Source organism: Paroedura picta, chromosome 5 (genome assembly GCF_049243985.1).
Source record: "Paroedura picta isolate Pp20150507F chromosome 5, Ppicta_v3.0, whole genome shotgun sequence".
NCBI lineage: Eukaryota > Metazoa > Chordata > Lepidosauria > Squamata > Gekkonidae > Paroedura > Paroedura picta.
In genome coordinates, this window is record NC_135373.1 from 59443959 (window position 1) to 59468824 (window position 24866).

At 42.1% G+C, this 24866-nt stretch overlaps 1 protein-coding gene across 6 annotated transcripts in view; it reads left to right on the forward strand.

Annotated features, from left to right (window-relative positions):
* GRAMD4 (GRAM domain containing 4) overlaps window positions 1-24866 on the forward strand; it is an 87703-nt gene that overhangs the window by 11594 nt on the left and 51243 nt on the right. For 2 of the 6 annotated variants that reach the window (XM_077338239.1, XM_077338237.1), the window contains exons 2-3: window positions 14322-14532; window positions 23229-23349. In XM_077338239.1, coding sequence (XP_077194354.1) covers window positions 14371-14532; window positions 23229-23349 — 283 coding nt within the window. In that variant the 5' untranslated portion in view covers window positions 14322-14370. Of the gene's footprint in view, window positions 1-8343; window positions 8471-14321; window positions 14533-22443; window positions 22541-22975; window positions 23060-23228; window positions 23350-24866 lie in introns of those variants that run through there. The other 4 variants (XM_077338238.1, XM_077338242.1, XM_077338241.1 and 1 more) reach the window with 4 other exon arrangements.

Genomic DNA, 24866 nt, shown 5'->3' on the forward strand with positions numbered 1-24866 from the left:
ACTGCTGATTCCATAGCAGCAAGAGTACCTTTTACACTTTATAATTTTTTAAAAACCCTGCTTCTTTTATTTGCTGTACTTTCTTGGGCAGTGATGGAATCCATCACCCAGTTATTTAGCAGCTTTCAATTATATGCAGCCTGACAATCCTACCAGAAAAGTACAGCTGTTCTTCTGAAAGTTGCTCTGACTAACACCAAAGCCTGACTTTTCCTTCACTAATGTGTGTTAATGCTGTAAACAAGAAAAGCAAATACTGCCTTTTCAGGCAGGCAGCTCAGGGCTAGGCGATGAGTGGATATGTGTAGTTTTGTACTCTTAATTGTGCCACAACAGGTCAGAATGGATGATGACATTGTTAAAAGGTATTAAAAAACAGAAAAATGAAAAAAAAAGTTTAAAAACTCCTACAGAGAAAGGGCTGGACCCAACAATGCATGAGTGAAAAGGCAAATGTGCATATACTGCTTGCGTGAGCAATAATGCAAGGACTGCAGTGACACAGAGCTCATCAATATAATTTTTAACACATAATGTGCAACCAATGGTTCATACTTTTACCAGAATATAGGTGCACCTCTGAGCAAGTATTTGTAGTGTTGGGCTGAATAGCTTCCTTCCTGTGAGCACGATTAATTTAGAAGTAAGTCATGTTCATTTCAGCAGGACTCCTGAGTTAGCAGATATGTTTGACATAGCTTGACAAGTGGCTTTGTTTTTGCATGAGCAACTGATGAAATTCATGTATTTTGGAATCTGGTGGAATTTGGTCACCCTTCTCTTTTATTTTTCCTTTTCTGGAATTCCTTTTACTTGAGTACTCTGTGCAGAAGGTTTGCATTGTGTGCATCTTCCTGTCATTGCTCTGTCCTTATTGCAGCTTTTTCCTTTTGCTCTCATTATTTTGCTCTAAATTCTTTTAAATGGTAAATGGGCACCTATTTATCTAGGCAAAGGATGCAACTAACTTCATTCACCAGATTGTTTTCCCCAATAAGATATAAATTTGCATCATCTTAACATCTTGGGGATAAACACTCTTTTCATGTCTGAAAAAAGGAGCTTTTGCTGTTGAAAACTTATACCTGGAAAATGTTGGATGCTAAGGTGCCACTGGACTTGAATCTAACTGTTTTGGTGATAAACAGTATCAGATACATTGGCAGTGTGGTAGCAGTGTGAGAAAATCTGATTATTCGGGTCTGCTTCTACCACCTTCCACTGTAGGGGAAGAAATGTGTACAGAAAGATTTGACAAAATGAAAATGAAATTTAGTTGAAATGCACCAGCCGAAAAAGGCATAAACCCATATTTTTCTTTTTGATATCACCAATCCTGCAAGTTAAACAGTTACTAAGAGTGAGAGGGTTACCTAAAAATACTTTTGTGTACTGTTTTTCTTATTAATCGATAAGAAGCATACAGCCAGCCACAGCCCCATGTGCTTTCCTGTCTTACTTGGGTTGGAAGCCAGAGAGGTGGTAGTGTGTGTGGATGACTGGAGCTGCAGAATGACCACCTGCTGGAAAACCTTGGAAATGGATTGGAAGCTGGGGAATTGGCATCCCGTTTTGAGCAGGCTCCAAACGGCTGTAGATTAGCATCTGTCTGGCAGCCTGCCGTCCTTGAGGGAACACACTGATTGCCCCAGCTGGCAATGGTCCAGTCTGTCTCTCTCAGCTTTGACTAGGCAGGATGGGCATGGGAGTCACTTGCATCTGGTTGCTTTCATGCCCCAATGCAGTGCATTCCCGGTGAGCTCGGGAACCTGTCAGCTTTGACTCAAGTATCTGGGCTGGATCCAGACTAAATTTTCCAGTGGCAGAATTAAATTTTCCTCCTTACCTGCTCCCACTATAGCCAACTGATTTTCCCTCCTTCAAGGAATAACATGAGGGGACTACAGAGGGAAGGGGGGAACTTCAGAAATTGCTGATGTAACCCAAACCTCTCTGTAAAAGTATCGGTGATTTTTGTTTGCTGGTTAGGTGGAAAATGGGCCTGGTTTAACTGATCAGCTAATCTGAGATAGCTCTTCCCTACCTCGTGACACCTCGATGATGTGGTGGCAGTAGTAGAAAAAAAATCTCTCTGTTCTTTGATAGAGTTTTTTCTTCCAGATACTATCTGTACTGTAGTAGCCTTTCTTTCTGCGTCATTTGTTTCTCCAAAACCAGCATATTCAAGATCGATGTTGGGCCTTAAATTCTAGGAAAATATATCTCTTGTTGAACAAACTGGACTCTGGATCCTTTTGTGGGGCATGTTGATGTTATTGTTCATTCTCTCTCTCTCCCTCTGCTTCTCCTTATTTTATAGGCCTCCTCAAGATACAAAATATTTTTAAAAGTTCAGTCAGACACCATAGGGAAGCCTTTCTCAACTTTTTAACTGTTGAGAAACCGCTGAAACATTCTCCAGGTTTTGAGAAACCCCAGAAGTAGTATGATGATGTATAATATGGTTGGGAATCATAGCTGCATACATGGTCACCCAGGGCCCCTCCACTTCCCATCTCCTCCAGGCCCTTCATTGGCCATTATGGGAAGGGGGAGCCAGGTCGACATGACCATATACAGTCATATCACCTGATAAATGTTTAACAAATTTTAAAAATAGATTAAAAATTATACAACTCCCACCCATTTGGGAAACTCTTATTACTACCGCTGGTCTAGAAGATATGATCACAGATTTTGCAGTTCTCAAAACTGAATTTGTGTCTGCACAGGTAACATGTTTCTTCAAAACAAAAATGCTATAAAATAAACATTCAGAGTTTAGCAAAGCACCTTAATCCCATTGTTCCTCTGCAAATCTATGTACACAGAATCAACCTCTTGCTTCTTAAGTAGTTCAATAAATACATTGTTTGAAGTGGAATAGATCTGCACAAGGAGCAAAGTGTGGGGAGGGAAGGGCAAGCAGTAAAAATGAAAGTGAAACTTTTTAAGTAGAACAAAAATCTTGTGATCATTTTGTGTATAACCTGATTATTTATGATAATCAGTGTACTCCCAAATCTGTAATTTTTGATATAACTATAAAACTATGCTGAAAGTTATTATTCTAAAAACGAAACCTTCATTTGATTGTAAATTTTAAGATTATACCAGTAAGAATGAATATTTATATAGAAAACCGTGATTTAAATCTAGTCTTACTGACTAATGATTTAAATAGTGATTTATACAAATTCACCCTGTGGCATCCCTTATCCATCTCTGGTTTCAAAGAGAAGTAGGAAGAGGGCTGCTCTACATCCAATTCAGGACTACCTTATGACTCTTCTCCTGATTACACCATTGCAGACCATGACCCTGTGTTGCTATGCAATGATCTTTGACTCTCTTTGGAACAAATGGTCAGATGGCCCAGTTATTGGATGTTAAAATCACTTTCAATGACACAAGATTCTAGGCTAGATACACCTGGATTTTCCAGTTTTAGAGGGTATCTTGAACATGGCTTGGAACAAACCTTCCTTCCCTGCTACATCACATAAGATGGAGAATATGTATAGAGTCCAGTAGGAAGGATGCCTGTCCCTCTTCACCCATCCTGCCCCTTCATCCCATAGATTAGTGATCCCCAACCTGTGGGCCGTTGACCACATGTGGTCCGTCGACTAATTGGAGGTGGGCCGTGAAGGATGCCTTCTCCCCCCCCCCCCAGCCCTTTACTTCATCCCCCCCAACCCTTTACAACACACTTCGGGTGTCATTGTCTCCCATCACTCCCAGATGGAGAGACAAGCTCAGGGTTCCCATTGATTTGTCATTGTCATGAGTTAAAATATCCATGAAAATAAAATGTTCCTTATGTTCATTGTTTTGGTGTGTCTGTATCTTATTTTGAAGGGATGTTTAAACATTACCATAGCGACCAGAGAGCGTTAGGGCAGTGGTTGAGAGTAGAGGAGTAAACTACCCACCCCCCACCGGGCCTCAGTAAAATTGTCAAGCGTTGAGTGGTCCCCGGTGATAAAAAGATTGGGGACCACTGCCATAGATAAAGAAATGCAGGCAAAGCATTCCAGCTGACAAAGAAGGCAGAAAAACTGGTGCCCTAAGTTTTAAGACTTACTCCTATTTCCTCAACCTGACAATAGTCAATTATAGGCAATTACGGGAGCTTATCAGCTCTTTTTATGGGAAAAGATTTCACCTTACCTTGACCAAAGGGGAGAAAATCCCTAGCCAGAGTCATTCAGGCCACAGCCGTGAGACTATCAAAGCAGCAAATAAAACACTAGCAGGCATGCTTCTGATACATCAGTTTGCGTTACGGAAACACTAGTAGTTTTATGGAGACATGCCTGGCTCCGTTTGATTGCTCTTCCTCCTGACACAAGATCCAGAGTGGAAGATTTTACCCTTTGAAGGATCTTCATTGTTCTCTATCAAAGTTTTCACCACAGATAAGAAGAATCGACAAATTGTCCATTACTCAAGGCTGTACTTTATTTTACAAGCCTAGTTATCACTCCAGGTTCTAACCTATCAGGGTTATCAACACCCTTACCACTATCAATCTTACCAGTGTCCTCCTCAAAGGTCCTCTTCCCAACCTCCACAGTATATGAGGTGCAGATCAGGATCAAGGTCCTGGTTTGGCCCTCAACAGCAGTGCTCCTCTAAAGATGCCGCACAGGACTTCAGACTTCCCTTCTGATTAGTACCTGCTGTAAATTTATCGGTTCCTTCCTTTTTAGACAGACTTAAGTTTTATTCCCTCAATACAAGAAATCACCTCATACTCATGAATGTTATCTATAGTTAAAAACGATATCATCTTGAATTTTTGCATTTACCCCTGTTAAATGTTCCATGAAAACTGCCCTGAGCTGCAAGGGGAAGGCGGTATATAAATATAATGAAGAAATAAATACCCCCCCTCCCATGCCTGGTGCCATTGACAACATTTTCACTAATTAGCTCAGGAGTTGCAGGTTTTGTTGGATAAAGGGGCAGTTCAGGGCCTTGGCTGTGATGATCCTCCCAATGATTATCACTGTAGGTTCTGTCTTGTTAATAAAAAGGATGGTGGGTTAAGAACAGTCTGGGACTTAAGATGTCTCAATTATTCTCTTAATGTTCAAAGATTTCATATGGCATCCTTTCTGTCTGTTCTACAATTTCTCAGTCTGCAAGACTGGTTTGCTGTCTTGGCCTTACAAGATGTGTACTTCCGTGTACCAATTAATTTCAAAAGGCTTTCAGAAAGCTACCTCCAGAGGCCTTATGTCATCTACCAATTTTGTGGTCCCTTTTGCCCATTTGAGAATAGGACCACTACAAAATTGGTTTGTACGTGTATAACTTTTCTGTACACTCTCAGAAACTATTCCGAGATTGATTCTTAAGTAGTTGGATTGGTGGACCATCAACTCTAATTTATTCATGGCTTCTGACACCAGAGGGCAGGGTTCCCCTGAAACAGTAGCTACTATTATTTTTAATGCCAATAGATTGTCTACTAGAGTCTTCTACAAGCACAAGTGTAGATTTTCCTCTTCATGTTCCCTTGCTATGAGTTTCGCCCCTAGCACTTGTCCCTTATTAATTTTGGAATTTCAAAGGTGTAACTGTTATGTCTATTAAAAGTTCATTTGGCAGCTATTTCTGCTTTTCATTCCTTAAAAGAAAGATGATCACTTTTTCCCATGACTCTCCCAGAAAATTCTTCAGAAGCCTAAATAACCTTTATCCTCTGAGGATCCTCATCATTCTCTAGTAGTCTTTGCTACTGGTTTTAGCTCAATTAATGCAGCCTCCCTTCAAACCTCTAGCCACATGTGCCTTAGATCGGGGGTCGGTACCGGGCCGCTGGCGGCCGCGCCTGCCTCCCCCCCCCGCAGCAAGAAGCTCGCCAAGCCGTGGGCAAAGCGGCCACCAAAGCTTCGCTCGTGGCCTGGCTAGCTTCTTGCTACAGGGGGGGGGGGGAGAGGCAGGCACAGCCGCTGGCATGCCGGCGGACGCAAACATGCATGCATCCCATTGACTGATATTTGTAGGGTTGTGATCTGGTCATCTGCAGATTTCTTCATCAGACACTGTTCACTGTCATCACAAGAAAAGAGATGTCAGTAGGAACAGCAGTCTTACATTCGATTTTTCAGTGACTCGCTTACCCTACAGAACAATGACACTTACCTTTCACTATTTTTCATTGAGTTGTCTCTGTGCAGACACATATCCCTCCCTCTTACCCTGCTGTGAGATATCTGTTGTTAAATTTTCTAAAGTTCATTATGGCAGCTCCGGAGAACTGAGGGAAAGGGGGAACTCCTCCTCAGAGCATGTGATTGGTTGGATGGGAAAATGGTCTCTGTCAGCTTTGTAGGGGAGGGGCTCCTTCTGACCTTTTGCTAAGGCTAGACAAGCTACGAAGTCTTCCTGGTGGCTCACCTGCATGCATGCACAGTCCCCATGTGTGCCTGCACAGAGACAACTTAATGAACAAAAGCCACGTTAGTCTGTAGTAGCAGAATAAAATATGACTTTTAAGACCAACATAAGCTTTCATAAGTCAAAGTTTACTTCATATCTGACTACTTGAGTATTAACTCATGAAAGATAATACCTGGAAAATCTTGTTTTTAAAGGTGCTCCTGGATATGAATTTTATGGGTAATATATCACAGTCCAGGCCCTCAGTGAACCAATGGTCTTGCTGCATTTTATTTATTTATTTTTCAATTTATTTCCCGCCACTCCTTAAGCGGCTTGTGGTGGGTCACAATGTCTTAAAAATCCCATTAAAACTCCCATTAAAAGACTTAAAATCCATCACAACATGACGGAAGCAAAAAAGATCCCCTTCCTACCCCCATTGCTAAGTGGGGGGCCGAGAAGATGATGTTCAAAAAGCCCAGGTGTTATGTCACTTCAAAAATATTGACCACTGATGTGAAAGTGACATGCCTCAAGCATTTCAAATATTGTGTACTACTGTTTGTGTCAGTGTAAACTGTTTCACTGAGAGAGATCAATGTCTAACTCTGTAGATGAGCAAATATATCTCTGAAATTTGTAAATGTATATAAATACTTAGATGTAATAAAGGAGGACACAGTGATTCAGTGACTACATTGCAAGTCTGGGCTACCCGCTGTTACCCCCACCCAAGCTGCTTGCCCTGCTGTGACCCTTGTGAAAGGGTTGTTTGACCCCAAAGAGTCCTGACCCCCAGGTTGAGCACTACTGTGTCAGAGCGACCAGTGCTGTCTCCACCCTGTGGCAGGACTGGAATCTGGACTGGAAAGGGTCCAGTACCTAAGATCCATCCAGGTATTTCTTTAATTGGTCCACAGCCCCACGCTCCACCAGCTGCCCCAGGAATGCTAGATGCGAAATGGGACGGTAGACAGAAGAGAGAACAACGTTTTGAGGGGCTTTGGGGCCTCATTAGAGAGAAAATGGATATCTCAATATCTAAATAAGGAGCATAGATGTAGAATCTTTATGCCTTGTACAGCTGACTGCACAATGTGTTCCGCATTAAGATGTCTATGTTAAACCAAAGCCTTCTGTGTCATTTGGGAAGAGCTGCTAATAATTCGTATATGAAAAGTATGGATTTTGAGCATTAAATAAAACCCTGTGTGTGGTACATTCTGAAAAGCTCCAAATCATCCCCACTTATATTATGATTATGATCCTACTGTGTTACCAGGCTTACTCAAACTTTCTTTAGCCAACTTGAAAGGGTTTTGAGTAATTGAGGGGGATCCCTTTTCACCCTGAAAATAGAACAAGATTTCCCTGTCACAGAGACTTGCCTTTTGACAGGTAACCTGACATAAGGCTCCTGACCTTTTGCTTTTAAAGGCCTGCTCAATAGAAGGCCAGTTTCCTATGTGAACATTAGTGATGTGAGAAGCAGTGCCCTGTCTCAACAGAGAGCGGTTTGTTTCACTGCATATGTATGTGTGGTGGTTTCCTGTTGCACATGTACATGACAGAGTAGGCCTACTTTTGAGAACTGTTCCAGCTTAAAGTCGTGTGGGTTCAGTTGTGTTGACATCAAAGGCCAGCAGGCATCATCACTGTGTGGTGGGCACATGCATGTTCATGGTATGCTTTCTGGTTTACACGATGCAATCCTGTTCCACAAACAGCTCCACCTGGAATGAAATTATATTGCCAGATGATTTGTTTAACATACGTTTCAGTGATGAAATATTTATTTTTAACAAAGTCGTGGAAGGGTTAAAAAGCAAAGCCTGAATTGCAGCATGTGTATTTGTCAATCAATCAATCTCAAGGGAGACCAGCCTGAGGAACAAAAGAAACCACAAGAAGCAGATCATTGTTTGTTAGAAAAGGTTCTTGAAATGGACCAGTGAAGAAAATTTGTGGAACTTGAGAAGTGATACCAAAGCAACTTTCACTCCTATCTCTAAAAATGATTGACTTAATTGAACTCTGTGTCTTGCTGCATTTCTACCATGCTAGGAATATTTAGGTGAGCACAAAGTCTCCTCCCCCTAAAGTAGAGGGGGGACTTATGGCAAGAGGAGATGGGACAGAAACTCTTTCAATCTTTGCTGTTCTTTGGAGTTCTGTGCATTTGTTGAGGCTGAACAGGTTTGTGAATGCTGTGCAATAGACTGTGAATTGAAAAAGCCTGCAGGAAAAGCCAAAGGAGCTAGGGGGCATTTTAGTTGGGACTGACCATTTAGTGGGAGATTCAAGTGGGTAGCCATGTTGGTCTGAAGTAGCACAACAAAATTTGAGTCCAATTTAAGGCCAACAAAAATGTGAGCTTTTCCTCAATCTGAGGAAGTGAAAGCTCATATCTTGAATAAATCTTTGTTGGTCTTAAAGGTGCCAATGGACTCAAATTTTGTTAATCTAGGGTGAGCTTACTGCTGTTTGGTTCTGGCTAGTAAAAATAACAATATGGGCAGCTCTTCAGGTTTCTTGCATTGGACGAAGAAAGTAGGCATGTGGGCTCTCCTGGCTCTCACTCCTTCTGCTGTTCAGTTTTTTTTACCCTCCTGTCAGATGACATGAGTAACACAAGCCTCGCTTCTCAGAATGCAGAGAGCTCCACCTTCTCTGTTTACTCAGGGCTGGTTCCTATTTGCTTCACTTAGTATCTCAGCTGTCTGCTTCTGTGTTTCTGTGGGACTGTTTTGAATGTGTATGAAGCAAGGTGAGGTAGATTTCCAGCTCTCTCTGCCTATGGCAACATGGTCTGTGGAGGCTGTTGCCTACATGCAAATCTTTGCTATGGGCTGCACTCATCAGATAGTGTTTACTCGCTCGGAGTATCTGGGAGGGCAGCCACCTGTCTAAGCCAGTTCTGTCCAGTCTTCTTTAAAGCAAGGGAGGGGTGTTTGTATGTGGGGCAGCCTATGCAGAAGAGACATGGGGCTGAGAGTTTTACTCACGGGGGGGGGGGAGTTGGAGAGAAGATATTTCTGTTTGTGTAAGTTTCCTAGGCAGCAGCTTAAGGCCTCGAGACAATAATAACTGGGTATCCTGAACCCCCACCCTTGACAATAACCAAGTAGGCTGGACCTTCCCAGAAGTTCATCTATGGAATTACATTACAGACTGATCTTGTTTGTAGGTTAAGATCTTTGCTGGAAGCCTTTTTTTGCATGGCCACATAGGGGTTAATATCCTTGCCTACATGCTCTTTTTTCAGACTGATTCTCACCTTGTTTGTGATTGGAGCAACAATACCTCACTGATGTAGATTTAGACTTTGTATGTCAATACTGAACTGACAGATCTCTTTCCCACACTTTCGTTTTCTGTTTAATGATATTGATTGGAACTGAACAGTAGTGGTTTAAAGGGGCCTAATGTGTCAGTATTAAACTTCTCCTATAGATCTGGCTACAATGTTGTTCTGTTCCAAGTTAAGACTGTCTTCCTTATAGCTCATGCAGTGTTCTGTTTATAAACTTTTTTGTGACTTTTTCATATTTTGCCTATATGAGCACAATACAGAATTTCTGCCTCCTAAGAGTGATATTTCCAGCTCCTGAAAGACAGCTGCAGTTTAATCAGAAATAAAACATCCTGGATACAATTGTGTGGATTGCACCTTCCAATTTGTGACTAGCTTTTTATACCTTAAATCTGCAAGTACTGGTTGTTGTGTAAACTTTCTAGTAAATCAGTTGAAAGCGAAGTAAAGCCAGATTTGCAGTTAGGCGTTACAATTTCTTCAGCATTTATTTTCTCAATTTTGGATTGATAGTTTTAAATGCTTGTCTCCTTAATTTGGGAAAATATTTTAAAGGATGTTATTCCTATAGAAAATTTTAGAGATGTAGTCATACTGTTGCCCATATTTGTAGGTTGTTTTTTTTTTTCAGACATGTAATATCCTGGGTGCAAAAACTTCAGACACATTGAATTTACTGGCATGCTAAAGGGTAGACGTCCTCACTGCCAGCTTGATATTTATTTATTTATTTATTATATTTCTATACCGCCCTCCCCGGAGGCTCATGGCGGTTTACATCAAACATATAAATAATACATGGTGGTTAATAGCAGTGGCTTCTAAACCGGTGGGCCATGTTTGATTCCCCATTCCTCCACATGCAGCCAACTGGGTGGCCTTGAGCTAGTCAGAGTCCTGATAGTGCTGTTCTGACCATATCGTGGCTCTCTCAGCCTCACCTACCTCACAAGGTGTCTGTTGTAGGAAGAGGAAGGGAAGGAGGTTGTAAGCTGCCTTGAGACTCTTTTGGGTAGTGAAATGCAGGATATAAAAACAAATTCTTCTTCTGGAATTGCTGAAGAGCAGTCTTCCCTTCCTCCCTTGTATGTTGCGGTCCGTGGAGCTTAGGTGCTTGACTCAGTGTTTCATTTGTTTCCCTAACCTGTGAGCTTCCTCTGTTGCACCATATATTTTCACATCCCTCAACTTACAGCTTATTCAAGTTTATGTGTGGATGAGCTAGCAGCAGGACTGTCAAGAGCCCCTGTGGGCAATGGCATATTTAGGGTATGGCAGCCAGGGTTCAAGCCCTGGGTACCATACTTGATGGGGGTGCATTGGGCTCCATCAAGCCCCTGCAGGTGTTGGGAGCTGCTAACCCCACTGGCCTGCACTCAGTGACATCCACCAGGACAGGCAGAGGATGATCTGGTGGCCTGCGCATGCCAGCCACAAGCAGCCTGCTCTCCCGCCCCTGATGCAACAGATTGCATTGTAAGCATTGTAAGGATTGCATTGTAAGTAGTCTCAAGCCCATGAAAGTTTAATGCTGCAGTAGGATTTAAAGACTCTGTTTTTTGACCAGGCCTTTTGACTCTAAAATATAGGCTTTATCAGACAGATTCTTTTGTGACTTGCTCTTATAGTTTAGCCCCACTTCCAGGTTTATATGACTGCAGTCCCCCACATGCCTACTTGGGAGTAAGCTCCAAGACATTCACAGGGGGCTTACTACAGAGAAAACGTGTAATAAGTTTTGAGAAGCAGTTTGCAGTTAAAATGTTTAAACTACTTTTGGTTAGTCTGGAAGGAAATTGAAATAGGCCCATATGGGTGCTTAATGATAAAGAACCACTTTTACTATTATGGGAAAGAATCTCCTAGTTACCTTGCCTTTCTTTCAGACTCTTAAATTGTGTCAATCTCATTCAGACTTTTTCAATCTTTTGACTGTGGAGGAGCCCCAGAAATAAATTTTCAGGCTTCGAGGACTCCCAGAAGTGATGTCAGCTGGCCATGCCTTCTGGCCATGCCCTCCAGAAGTGACACAACTTGTACCCTTCACTCTCCTTTTGTTCCTTCCTCTGGACCCCCCTATACCACAACCCAAACAACTCCCATACCTTAGATTTTTACACTAATGGTCTATCCACCAAGTCCTCTTAGTGGAGGAAGCCAGTTCCCAATCTTTTGGCCAAGTCCATTAAGGTAGGAGGGGAAAGGCCACGGACCCCTTCCAGAGCTCCTGCAGACTCCCAGGAGTCCATGGTCCCCTGGTTGGAAATCCCTGATCAAATCCATGCTTCTTAAAACATTGCCAGCAGACTTGGTTGCAGGTTTGGTTACAGAATAATAGCTTTGTTCCAAAGAAGTGGCCATAAGAGTCTGTGGCAGCAAAAACAACAAAGAGTTTTGTGGCACCTACAAAGACAGACCATTTTATTGGGTGATCAGATTTTATAGGGTAGAGTTCCCTTTGTAAAAAAATGTGGATTGGTTATTTCTCTGTAGAAAGGGAAAGGACTGGGGGGGGGGAGTGAAACATTTGCTGATAGTTTTTCAAGGTGCTGAAGAGGAACTTTCCCCAGATTTCTTTTGTAAAAACTATTTTCCTTGTTTGTCTACCAGGAGCATTCAGACATCAGCGGTTTTGTCTGTGATAGTTGTGAGTATAGCTTGTTGCCCATTCTGATTTGTTTGACTTGATACCTGCATGCAGCTCTGAAATGACTGTTGAAGAGAACCCAGGGTTGATGTTGTGATGTATTGTTTCGATTCTTTATTGAATTGAACAAATGGACTTAATTCAGATGCCAGTGAGGGCTGAACTGACACCTGGTTCAAGAAGATGGATTTAGTTGGTGCCCTGGTGGTGGCCTGTCACTCTTTACTGTGCTTATTATGTTATGTTATGTGTGTTATTATGGATAATAATAAAGTATTGCATCTGAAGATAATGCAGTGTAGTAAAGCACTCCTGGCTTGCCAAACTTTCAGGTGGTAAAATGGGTACAAGCAATTCAATTTCCAGTAAGTTTAAGAACTCAAGAGTGACCTTGTGGTATCAGACCAGCCAGCCATCTAGTCGAGTTTGGCTCTTGTTAGCAGGCAGTTCAAGGTTTTCTCCTGATGTACTTTTCTGGTTAAATTAAAGTTCCAGTTTATATACCTTAAATGAGGGATCACAGCTGCTGAGTGGCCCATTTTATGCTCTTTTTTTCTTCCTGCTGATGAGATCTCAATGGCTAATATTCCTAATAGTGTCATTTGAATTCTATATTGGTTGAGAAACAATGGGGCCTTGCATAGCAACATGTTTGCATGTGTTTTCCCCCTTTCTGTTTATTGTCTGCCCCGTTGGCAGCTTTGTACAATTTATTATTACTATTAAGTATTTATATAGCATGTTGGAGCATTCAGAACTTATCCTTACATTGGATTTCACCCTGAGGATCCATTTATTGAATGATAGTATTTTCTTGCTGCACAAAGAGCTTTCTGAGGAACCTCTGATGCCAGAGGAAAGGCTCTTTGTGCTGGAACAAAGCTCTTCCATTGGAAGAATGGATCTGCAGGATCCAACCTATTATCACAGTAACCTTTCCTTTTTTTAAAGTCCAATAACACCTTTAAGATCAACAAAGATTTATTCAAGATGTAAGCTTTCATGTTGCATGTATGAATAATCTTTTGTTGATCTTAGGGTGCTGTTGGACTCAAATTTTGTTGTGGTACTTCAGACCAACATGGCTACCCATTTGAATCTGTTATTAAAGGCTTGTAAGTTCAGTTGATAGTATTACCTGACTTTGGCTAAATTCGTCTAATTGAGATTTGAATTGAAAACTTTCTACTCACAACTCTTAAGGCATATGACTATGCAAATCTTGGGAGAGGAGCAGTATATCTTTGATATGCAGCCTACTTCCCTGAAAATTAAAGATGATAACCTATTCAAGATCTTTCAGAAAATATGTTTTTTGGGTATCCATTTGAGATACCAGATTACTCACCATTTGGAGGGAAAGAGAGTGGGTTACATGGACAGAAGTATCCCCTCTATATTCCTGACAGTTAGAGCGGTTCCTCAGTGCAACAGGCTTCCTTGGGAGATGGTGGGTTCTCCTTCTTTGGAAGTTTTTAAGCAGAGGCTAATAGCCATCTAACAGAAATGCTGATTCTGTTAATTTAGGCAAATTGTAAGTGGGTGGGCAGAAGGGATTGTGTCGGTGCTTGGCTCTTGTGGTCTTTTGTTGCATACCCAGGGAAATGCCAATCTCCACTTTGTAATGAAAAGGTGAATGGCCCCAGACTGGCCAGGGATTCTGTATGTTTTTTGAGGGAGGGGGCATCATCTGGGCATGAAATTGTGGTCACTGTGGTGGGCAGGTAGCTGTGAATTGCCCACATTCTACAGGGGGTTGGACTAGATGACCCAACTCTATGATTCAATGGTTCTTTGTGACCTCTTGAAAAATAAAGGGTTTTGGAATCTACATTTTTCATCTTTCTGAATGTTACTGAATCAAGCATTCAGTGTGATTAAGGACATTCTGCATAATTAGAATGTTTGTTTGTACCACAAATATTCAGAAAATAATCTCTTGTTCATCTGTCTTGTGTTTTTCAGGGACTCTAATGGTCATGTTAAGATAAAGCAGAAAGGTGCAGTGCTGAACATGCTAAAGAGGTTAGACAAAATAAGGTTCAGAGGTCACAAGAGAGATGAGTTCCTTGATATAGCAGAGTCTCCCAATGCTTCAGACACTGAATGTGGAGATGAAGTCCCTATGAAAATACCTCGTACATCAGGAAAAGACAGTGATGAACTGAAAGACCCTGTAAGTAATCTGAGCCATTGAAGTATTTAATTAAAGCATTTTAAAATTAAAAATGGGGAGCTGTACCTTAGAACAGATACTTGGTTCTGTCTTAATTTGTTCCTGGTCCCTACCCATAGTATATGAATATTTAAAACACAGCAGTTGCTTGCAAATGAACATGTGACACTATTGGTTGAAGTGGGCTTATAAAAATTATGGTTAAATGTTGCTTGCAGCTGAAATCATCAAACCACGGTTAAGACAGCTTTCTGCTTTCAAGGCAAAAAGCGGCTCATACAAATGTCATCAGAGCAGTTCTTAGCTCAGATATGCATTTTGAGATGTTAATTGTTATTAAGGCATCAAGCCATGGTGAGATCAAACATTTATCACCTGAATATCAAACATTTTATCTAATAATTATAAGTTAAGATAAATATGTAGTCTTTTGGATGTTCCAATTGGTATCTAAGTAATTTGAAGGCTCTTCTGTGTGAAATATAAGGTTATGCTACTATAAATATATATATTAATATACATATGTATGTATGTATGTATGCATGTATGCATGCATGCATATCAATACCTTAAGTTACCCAGTACTGGATTGACTCCTTATGTTTACTTCTTGTAATGCTTGGTAATGAATGCAGGTTGGCAGTTTAGTAATAGTATTTTACTGCCCATTGCATTGTGACTTCATTCAGATATCATGTAGTACACGGTTGACCTTAATTAAGTGGTTTGTGGCCCTTAGCAACATTTTAACCTCTCCAAAGGTAGGTTGTGCTAGTGGCACCATAGTATATTTAGGAGTGAGAGATGGAAGTGGGAAGACTAAAAGAGGAAAATGGAATTAGAAGATGGCTGTGGTCCATCTTGCTTGGTATTAGCGATTCCAGTTGGCAGCAGATCTTCCAAGTTCCCAGTCATCTTTGAACCCTTCTGAGTTCACCTAGAGAATTTAGGCCTGACCTTGGAAGGACATAATTTGTGCCTGAGTTCACACGTTAAGGACAGAATAAAAAGCTTTCAATCAAAAGCATATTATGTTTCTCTCTCCAGTGAATGATAGCAGAGTTTTTTTCTGTATACCTAGAATTAGGGAGAGGAGCTTCAGGATCCAAGGGTAGTTCTTTAGACAGACTGGAGCCTTGACATATTCCTGTAAGTTAAAACAGTGGAGAAGGTCAGTCTGTACAAACAAATGAAGTGAAGCAAAAAAAAAAAGAAGTCATGTGATAAATATAAAATGGATCCATGATGGTGCTGAGCTCTAGAAGTATATAAGAGGCTTGTTATCTAAAATGTAGTCAGAATAATGAGACAATGGTGATTGCCTCCCTCTCTCAAAATGTTGTGAAATTGCTTGTTCCAAGTATACCATGTTATGGGAAGGCAGTGCATAGGTGAACTATTATATTGACTCTATGGATTTATTTTGATGATGTGAATTAGAATGCTGGTCAAGGCTTTTGAGTCAGAACCATTTCCGTTTACTCAATGTACAGAGAAGCACTCAGGGCCTCTTTTTAAAAAGGGTTATTATACAGATTAGAGAATCTTGTGTTTTTTCTTCTTGATATCTTAATGTTACTTGGTGCATGAGCTCAGACTTTGTGTTTGTTTACTTGTGAGCCGAGTGCACAGTTGGTAAAGTGAATATTATGATCAATTATGATGTTTTCTTTCAGTAGGTCACCATTGATGGAATTGAATAATTATCTTTAAACCGCCCGCGGCACCACGGGTGCCGCGGACTAATTAAAATAGTAAGGGCTGGTGGGGAGGAGTTAGGGCGGGCTCTGTCTGGGATAAAAACTCGGAGGAGTGAATCAGGAGCCGCGAAGCGGCTCCTGATTCGCTCCTCCGAGTGGCACTCAAGGGCCAAGTTTCCAATTGGGAGGCGTGCGAAGTGTGCCTCCCTATTGGACACTTGGCCTGTCTCCCGAACGCCGCACCTCCAACTGTGCAGTCCTCCCGAGCCGCCATCCTTGCCGGATGGCCGCCAGGGAGGAGGCTCGCCCCACACCTCTGGCCTCGGGGGGAAATGCTTCCCCTCCGGCCGCCGCTTGCCCTAAACCTATGCCCTCTCCCACCAAGACGCCCATTCCTGCCCTTCCCACCCCCCAAACGCCCCTCGCACCCCGCCAGCGCCCGCGACCTTCCCCCCCCCACACACACTTCCCACTCACCGGTGTGCTGCTTCGCTGCCTCTCCGCCCGCCTCCATATCGCCGCCGCGTCAACCATGCTTCCCCGCCTGCTCATCGCCGCCTGCACCTCCGCACCTCTTCGCACGCTGCCCTTGCAACGACGCCACTGCGGCCAGGCCTGCCGCTCCATGATGGCCCTGGCCACACGCTCGCCACCGCCCACGCGCTATCCCGGCGACGCCCTGCAGACGCGGCCCCACTGTGCTCAGAAGATGGCCGCCGACACAACAGCCGCCCTGCGCCCGCTGGTTGCCGCCGCCGCAAACTCCTGCCCTCGTATATAAAGGCAGGTTTAAAGGGGAGCATTTTACATGGGAAAGAAGGTGTATCTGTAGGTGGGTTACTGCAACAGACACTCTGTGAGGTAGGTAGGGCTGAGAGAGCTCTGACTGTAGTTAATTAGCTATATGCAAACTATCATTTAGAATCCAAATTTAGCCCTTACCACAAACCACTTTTGTGGCTTACCTTCAGATGTCTTGACGAATCAGAGTTTAATTAGAGCATAGAAAAAGTAAAGAAAATGTTTCTCCTCCCCCGCCCCCCATAATTTTGGTGAGGATAGTGTGCATTCTGTATAGGGCTGTCAGACCTCGCTGGTGTGGGCTGGAGTCCCCTGCTGCTAGATTCCACCTCTCCACTGTGGATCAGCTGGCGAGTGTGTGTTGGGTAAATTACCTCCCAAATTAGGGAAGAATACCCAACATTTCAATAATGTGCCTATGTGATTTTGGTGTGACCAAGAAGTGACAGGGCAACACTGTGGTTTTGGAGCAAAAACTATCATAGAATTAGTTTCTACGATAGAGTTTTCCCCCAAACCAGAGGATCATCCCCAGCCACTTCTGGATCATACAAAAGTCATGTAGGCACATTATGGAAACATGCAAAGAAACTCCCAGCTCCCAGTAAGCTCAGGCCCCAGCCCCCATTGGCTTCCCGGAGGGACCTGGAAACCCTAATTCTGTAGGATACTGGCCTCTATATGGATCCTATAGAGCAGGGATAGTCAACCTGTGGTCCTCTAGATGTTAATGGACTACAATTCCCATGAGCCCCTGCCAGCATTTGCTCGCAGGGGCTCGTGGGACTTGTAGTCCATTAACATCTGGAGGACCACAGGTTGACTACCCCTGCTATAGAGTGAAATAGCAGTAGACCCCCTCAGTAGAGGTGGGGGTCCCTTGTTGACAAGTTCTACCTCCCGGCTGGTGAACAGCTAGCTGGCAGGGGAGAACTTACTCCAAAAAAGGGGGAGATTGATCTAATGTGTGTCTATGTCACTGCCGATGTAATCCAGCCCTGATGTCCTGGATTTGATGACATCATTTGTGGCAGGGACATAGACACATTGCTGTACATCTGATGGACCTCCCTGCTGCTGCTTAATAAGTCCCCCCTCCCTCACTGGTAGCCAGGAGGGACCTGTCAATACTATTGAATGGAGTTTACTCCCAGGAAAGTATGCTTAGGTGTGTTCCTTTACATGAAATGCCAGGGGGAAATCCTTTTATTACTCAAGGATCTGTATTGGTTGGCATTATCCTGTGGTTTTCCAGTTTCCTTTCAGATGATATTTTAGAAGAGGGAATGTTCATCTCTCCTTTAGAAGAGCAGCCCAGTCTCACGCATGCAGCTTTTGCTGCCACAGGGGATGTGCATCGGGAGGTGGACTTCTGCCCATGGTCTGGAGTGCCAGCCGTGGCTTCCCCGTCTTGGTCGGTGGGACATGCGCCGGAGCACAAGCATCAGAACCGGCACTACCCTTTATAAGGGAGAACCCAGCAATGATCTGCCTCTTCCCCCTGTTGCTGCCTGGCCATTTAAACCCACCCTCCAACCCAATATGTTTTGGTTAGATTTTGTTAGTTTAACTTACAGTAACATAAAGAGGTTTGACTGTTTCATTTATTGTTCACAGCTTGTGTGGTTAGGCATGGGCAGGATTGCTTAGGGGATGGTCAAGCTTTCATACTGGCCTCCCCAAGGTGTGGGTGCTTCTGTAAGGAGCTGTGTGAATGTGGAGCTATGCAGCACTCTCATTTGGGGTGAGAGGCCTAATTTTTGGCTTGCATTTCCAAGTGGTTTTGGAGCCCAACAGAGGCTGATGCCTGGCGGGCTCCCGTGGTAGCCGCCTCCCTTGAGATAGCAGGCCTTGTGGGTTCTGGTGGGCTTGCAGGCAGAACTGGGACTGCGGCCTGCTGTCATACTGCTGTTGTGGTCTGCTGGCCACAAGTTGGCAGAGGTCCTCCCCATGCAACGCCATGCTCCGTTAAGAATTAAAACTGTGGCCAAGATGTGCCAAATTGGTGTCTGAGTCCTTATTACAATGTGAACAGTACCCCCCTGCCTAAGCAAATCAGTGGGGCTTAATTACAAACTGAGGTTCACCTCCTAACACAGAATGAATGTTTCCATGCCAACCTTCTATTTTTTTTATTGTAGAAATCAGTTCATTTATTTTTAATGACCCATGTAACATTGTTTTAATCATTACTTACAGCTGCAGATCTTTTTCATAAGCAGACAGACATGTACCTTTCTCTACCTTCAACTGGAAGGGGGTCACTTCTTCCTTGGTTTGGATGGATAGTTAACTCCTAGTGGTTTGGTATCTCTGAACAGGTAATGCCATGAAGATACCCATGATACAAAATCACCTGCTGACATGCAGGAGAATTCCCTTTGCATCTTTAGCAGTGGCATGCGAGGAAAGGAAAAACAATGTCTGAAGATCCTTCAAGGTTTGGTCTGGTTTTACTCCTGAAACAAGCCATTTAAAATAATTTACTGATATCTGCCATAAAAACAAATTCTGTCCAAAAGCTGATAAAAAGGCAAGACACTTTCCACAGTAACCAAAATGTTCTATATTCAAATTGCTGTACACTAAAAAATTAAACCTGTAAGGGAACAAAAACATGGTCCAGATTAAGATTACCTGTTTTCAAGGTAAATTTGCCAAATGGGTCATACTTTTCCCAGGGATCTGTGTGAGCCATTTAGCCAATTTATACTAAGAGGTAATTTCTCACACAGGAATAATGATACATGAGAAGAGAGGGAATAGCAACTAAGGAAAAGGTTTTTACCTTGAAAATGGGTAATCTTAACCGTCCTCGTTTTGGCTTCCTGATATGTTAAATTTTTGAGAGTACAGCTTTATGCCAATAAAGGTATTGTGTGTGTATGTGAGAGTATAGCAATTTGAATATAGAACATTTTGGAAGAAGAATTATTGTTTTGTTTAATTAAAATTAAAGAATCACACCAGAGACAATGGTTAACACATTTTTTTTGCCTGTACACCACTTTCTTATTATTTCTTAATGATTAAAAACAAATTCCTGCAGTTAGAATATATTTAAGAGTGAATGGTTGTATTAGTTGGTGTGTCTCTGTTTTTGAGTCTCTGTTTTTCTCTAGTGGGTGGGCACCTATTGTCCATGTTTATAGACCATAGAGATTTTGTTTATTGCATGGGTAATTCTGTTATCTCCCACGGATTTGTTTGATCGCTTTAAAAAAGGTGCTCAGTTTATATTTTATTTCCACCAGCATAGTTGCTGTCTTCTGGAGGTTACGCCTACTATAGTACTGGTGTGCTGGTTAACAGCTAGTGTGATGTGGTGGCTAAGAGCTTATGGTAGTCATGGCCCTTGGGTAGCACTTGAGTTCCACAAGTGAGAATCAGCATGTGCAGTGGTTAAGAGCAGCAGCCTCTAATCTGGTGATCTGGGTTTCATTCCCCACTCCTCTTCCACATGCAGTCACTTGGGTGACCTTATTAGAGTTGTTCTCGCAGAGCAGTCCTTTAATTCTCACCTCCCTCACAGGGTGTCTGTTGTGGTGAGAGGAAGGGAAAGCAGTTGTAAGCTGCTTTGAGACTCCTTCAGGCAGTGAAAAGCAGGGTATAAAAAAACAACTCTTCTTCCTCTGCTGTTATATAGCACACTAGTTACACCCCCTCCCCATATGCTCAATAGGGCATTACAGAACAATACATTCCGGCCGTAGCTAGTATATTCAGCACCAGAGATCTGCACTCTTGATCCTATTTTAATTGCAAAATTAGGTTATTAAAACTTTAGTTTCTTTATCAACTCAGATTGCCTTAGGAATTTGTAATCCGTGTGTGGCCTTCTGGTGTTTATGTAGTTGGGGTAGATTCTCTTTAGTTCCCAACTTTATATAGTGTAAGAATTGTCATGTTGTAGCACTGTTAATTATTCTGATAAGGATGGGCATTGTTTGTCCTGGAACCGGCTTAGTATAGTTTTTCCCAGCTGCTCTTTGAGATCCCTGGACTTCATTTATAATTCAGAACCATTTCTGCTCCATCTGTTAGGAGCTCTGTTTCTGCTTTTAAAACACAATGCAAATGCATCAGCACCTTTTGGAAAAGAGCAAGTAAGAAGCAGCATGTTCAGACAATGGATTTCGATTGCTGTTGACACTGCTAGTAAAATGAAATGTGTTGTTTTTTCAAGATATGAGGAGAGATACCAAGAAGACTAAGCTACAGCACATAAGCAGACACATTGCTTGCATTAAGACCTTGCCTCTTGTAGTAGCTAACTGAAAATGGAATCTGAGCAGGCCGTCTCCCTTGTATTGAGTTGTGTTAAACCAGATCTAATAACACTATTCTTCTTAGATAAGGAAGTAGAGGAAGCAAATTTTCTGAAGGTGACACTGCAATTCTTGCTTCTTGACTCTGATTCCAGTGATGGGAACACTTGTGATTTTGCTGCTCTTGAAATGTGCCATTTTGACTCAGGTTTACTCAAGGAGGACAGTGAAACAGAACTATACAATAATACTGTCTCAGTTTTACAAATAAGCCCATAAAATAGTAGCACACCCTTCCTACTCTCCCCCACCCTCCGCCCTGGCCAGACCTACTCAAGACTGTGGCAAACACAGGTACTTTGCCATTGCTTGTGCTCAGCAAGATTTCTTCCTGCAAATTGGGCACAGGGGCTCATGTTAATTGAAGTCCATGGACATCTGGAGAGACACTTTCTGGCCACCCCTGCTGTAGGGTTTTCAGGACCGAGGCAAACAGGGATATTTTGCCATTGCTTCTCTCTCTGGTAGTCTGCCATCAAAGTACTAACCAGGGCTGACCCTGTTTAGCTTCTGAGATCTGATGAGATCAGGCTAGCCTGATCAAGGCCATCTACAATATAGGGACAATAATATAGATCTTGTTTTTATGGCTGTTTTGCAGATGAATAAGGGATGTATGTGAATCGCCCACTGTACTTTTAAATGAAGTAGTTTCTTCTAAGAATTCCTGGTTAAGTATAGATGTTTCATGTGGTCTTTTATTCACCTTAGGTTTATTTTTATTTAAATCTGTTAGGGAAAAAATTATCCCTTGGAAGTGTAAATATTTTGGTTTAATAGTAAATATGCATGCAGAGTCTGTTTATCTGTGCAGGGCTTTGCATTGGCAATGAGGTGGTAGAATGGAGGGCACCATGTCAGAGTAGGCGGGGGAGGATCAGTTTTTAAATTCTCCTCTACTGATGACTCTTAACATAGAATGGTGGGAGCCATCAAAAAGGAGGGCTAGAATCCTCTTTCCTGGTATGCTAATCGTCTATTTGCATGGATTCTTTCTCTTTTGTTCATGCAAAGGTTTGCTTAAAGTTGGGATTCTCTACCTGGCACGTGTACCTCTGATTGCGCAAGTGCGTGTATTCCTTTGTTGCTCTTCCTGTGTCAGTCACTTGGTTGTAGACTGCTCTCTCTCCTTTTTAGCTCTCTCAGTTCTGACAGTTCCTCATTTAATTTGTTCTCTGGGTATGGATTTATTTCTACATAGAAAGAAATCAGTTGTTCCTCGGGTGAGATAAGGGGGAATTTTGTGCTCAGCACGGGTTCTCCTGCGAACTGGGCACAGGTGCTCCTGCCCCTTGTCTACCGGGGCTTGAAAACTGCAGTATCTCTCTTTCTTCCCTTTCCTTTTGTTATGCTCTGCTGCACAATGCACTCGCATATACATGAGAAGGGATTTATGCAGTATCTGCCAGGGTTCAGCCGATTGTATGTTTCTTAAATGATTGCTTAAAGACTAGCTTTGAAATGATTGGGCTTTTTTCTCTCTGAATGTCCATTATTCAAAACGTGTTTCCCACTAGTAGGAGGGAATGGGGATGATAGTAATTTTTTTTTTTTTTTTGCTGCAGCACTCCAGAAATTTTCCCTCTAGGGCTCTTGGAAGTCTGAGCAAGCGCAGTGTTGTAAGCCTCTTGATGGGGAGTACTGCTCTTATGACTAGCTGCTGTTGATTCATTTCAGCTTGCTAATGCTGAGTAAGAGGTTTGTAGCTGGGACTGCGCATGATTTCAAATATATCTGTGTCTTATGCACAGTTATTTTTCTTCGGATGTGTATAGAACTGACACCCTCCTCCCATGAGCGAGACAGAGACGGCTATCTCAGCCACCAATGTTATTGTTCTTTCTCTCCATCTCTCCACCTCAAATAGGCTGGTCCTGGGATCATCAACATGGCTTCAGGAGTCCAGGATTATAATCGAACAGAGTCTGATAGATTAAATGAGATCAAAGGCCATCTTGAAATTGCCTTGCTGGAAAAACATTTCTTGCGTAAGTACAGAGGATTTTTTTTACACTGATTTGGCTTGCTTTATGTGTGTCTGTATGGGAAACAGAATGTTACAATGTTACCTAATCTTGTCATAAGCAGTTTGTAATGCATTAGCACCACTTCGTATGATTCACTTATTTTGTAATTGACAAACTCTAAAAGTTTTCCACTTTGTAATTTGAATTCATAATTGCAAAGTGGTTTAGAAATGGGGAAGGGGAAGAGGCAGGAGGGAAAGCTTTTTTTACATTGTCTGCTTGTGCAGCTGATGGATTGTGACGAACAGCTCACATAAGGAGCTTTATTTTCAATATGCCAGACAGATGCAGTGTAGTCCCAAAGCTTTTAAGTAATGAAGAGGAGGCATTTTTCAGTTGCTGCCATTGGGCATGTTCTTTTTGAGAATCTAAAAGTGTAAGCGTTGTGGTTAAGCCGGGTGTATTACCTACTTTTGTTTATGTTCATGATGATATATAGAAAATTTGACATGTGGGTAATCGAGAATGTGCTTACAAATCTATGCACTGGATTTCTAACATGCACCCCCATGTCGCTGCACACAATTACTTCTTGTATTTTAATGCAGAGATTGCACAACTAAAATTAAATATTTGAAAAAATGGCTACACTAGTTTTGCCAAAACATGTTTGTTTGTGCTACAGCCAGAAGCTATGTCCCATATGCATATGAGAATAAAAAAGTTGCAAAAACTTAGAGACTATAAATCAGAGTCTTCTAACAGCACAGTTCTATCTGTGTTAACTTAGAAGAGTCTGTTTAGGTGTTTCCACTCTGCTAAGGCACTGGCTTGGGGAAGCATAGGCATTAATGCAAGATATAATTTGATTGGAATCTATATGTGGCTATATGTAGCAATCTCAGTCCAAATTAAAATCTAGAGATATATAACAATGTGAAAGCTTTTGAGTTCTCCAGAACTCTTTTTCAGGATGGATTTGTGGAAATAATAATACTAATAAAACAAAAAAAATGTTGGAGGAGAGACTTGTTGTCTACGATCCTACACATTTCAGTCTGCATTAAAAAAAAAAACACCAAGTGGAGACCTTGAAAGCTTTTGCAACTATTTTGTGATATTTTGGTTGTTCAAAATAAGAAGTATTCTGTGTTTGGATTTTTATGTGGACCAATACAGCTACCTGCAATTTTTGTCTCTTTTGGAATTGCTGATTTTAGGAAATCTTTGACTGCAGGCTGATGTACTGACTTAGGAGAGCGCATATGGTGGTTTTTTGGGCCCTCTTAAAATACAAAGATCCTGGGTCTCCATGGCAGAGAAAGCCCAAATAGAACTGGGTGACAGCCTTATTTAAATGGCAGATTATTAACCTACAGATCTCACTGAGTAGAGGGAACGTAATTACATTATTTTTCTATAACTTTGCTCTCTGCATAATAGCCATGGGATCTTGGTTGCTGCCAGGATAAGTGTGAGTTGCCTAACTGATGTGATAGATGAGCACATCAGGGACTGGAAAGGTATAATCTCTTCTC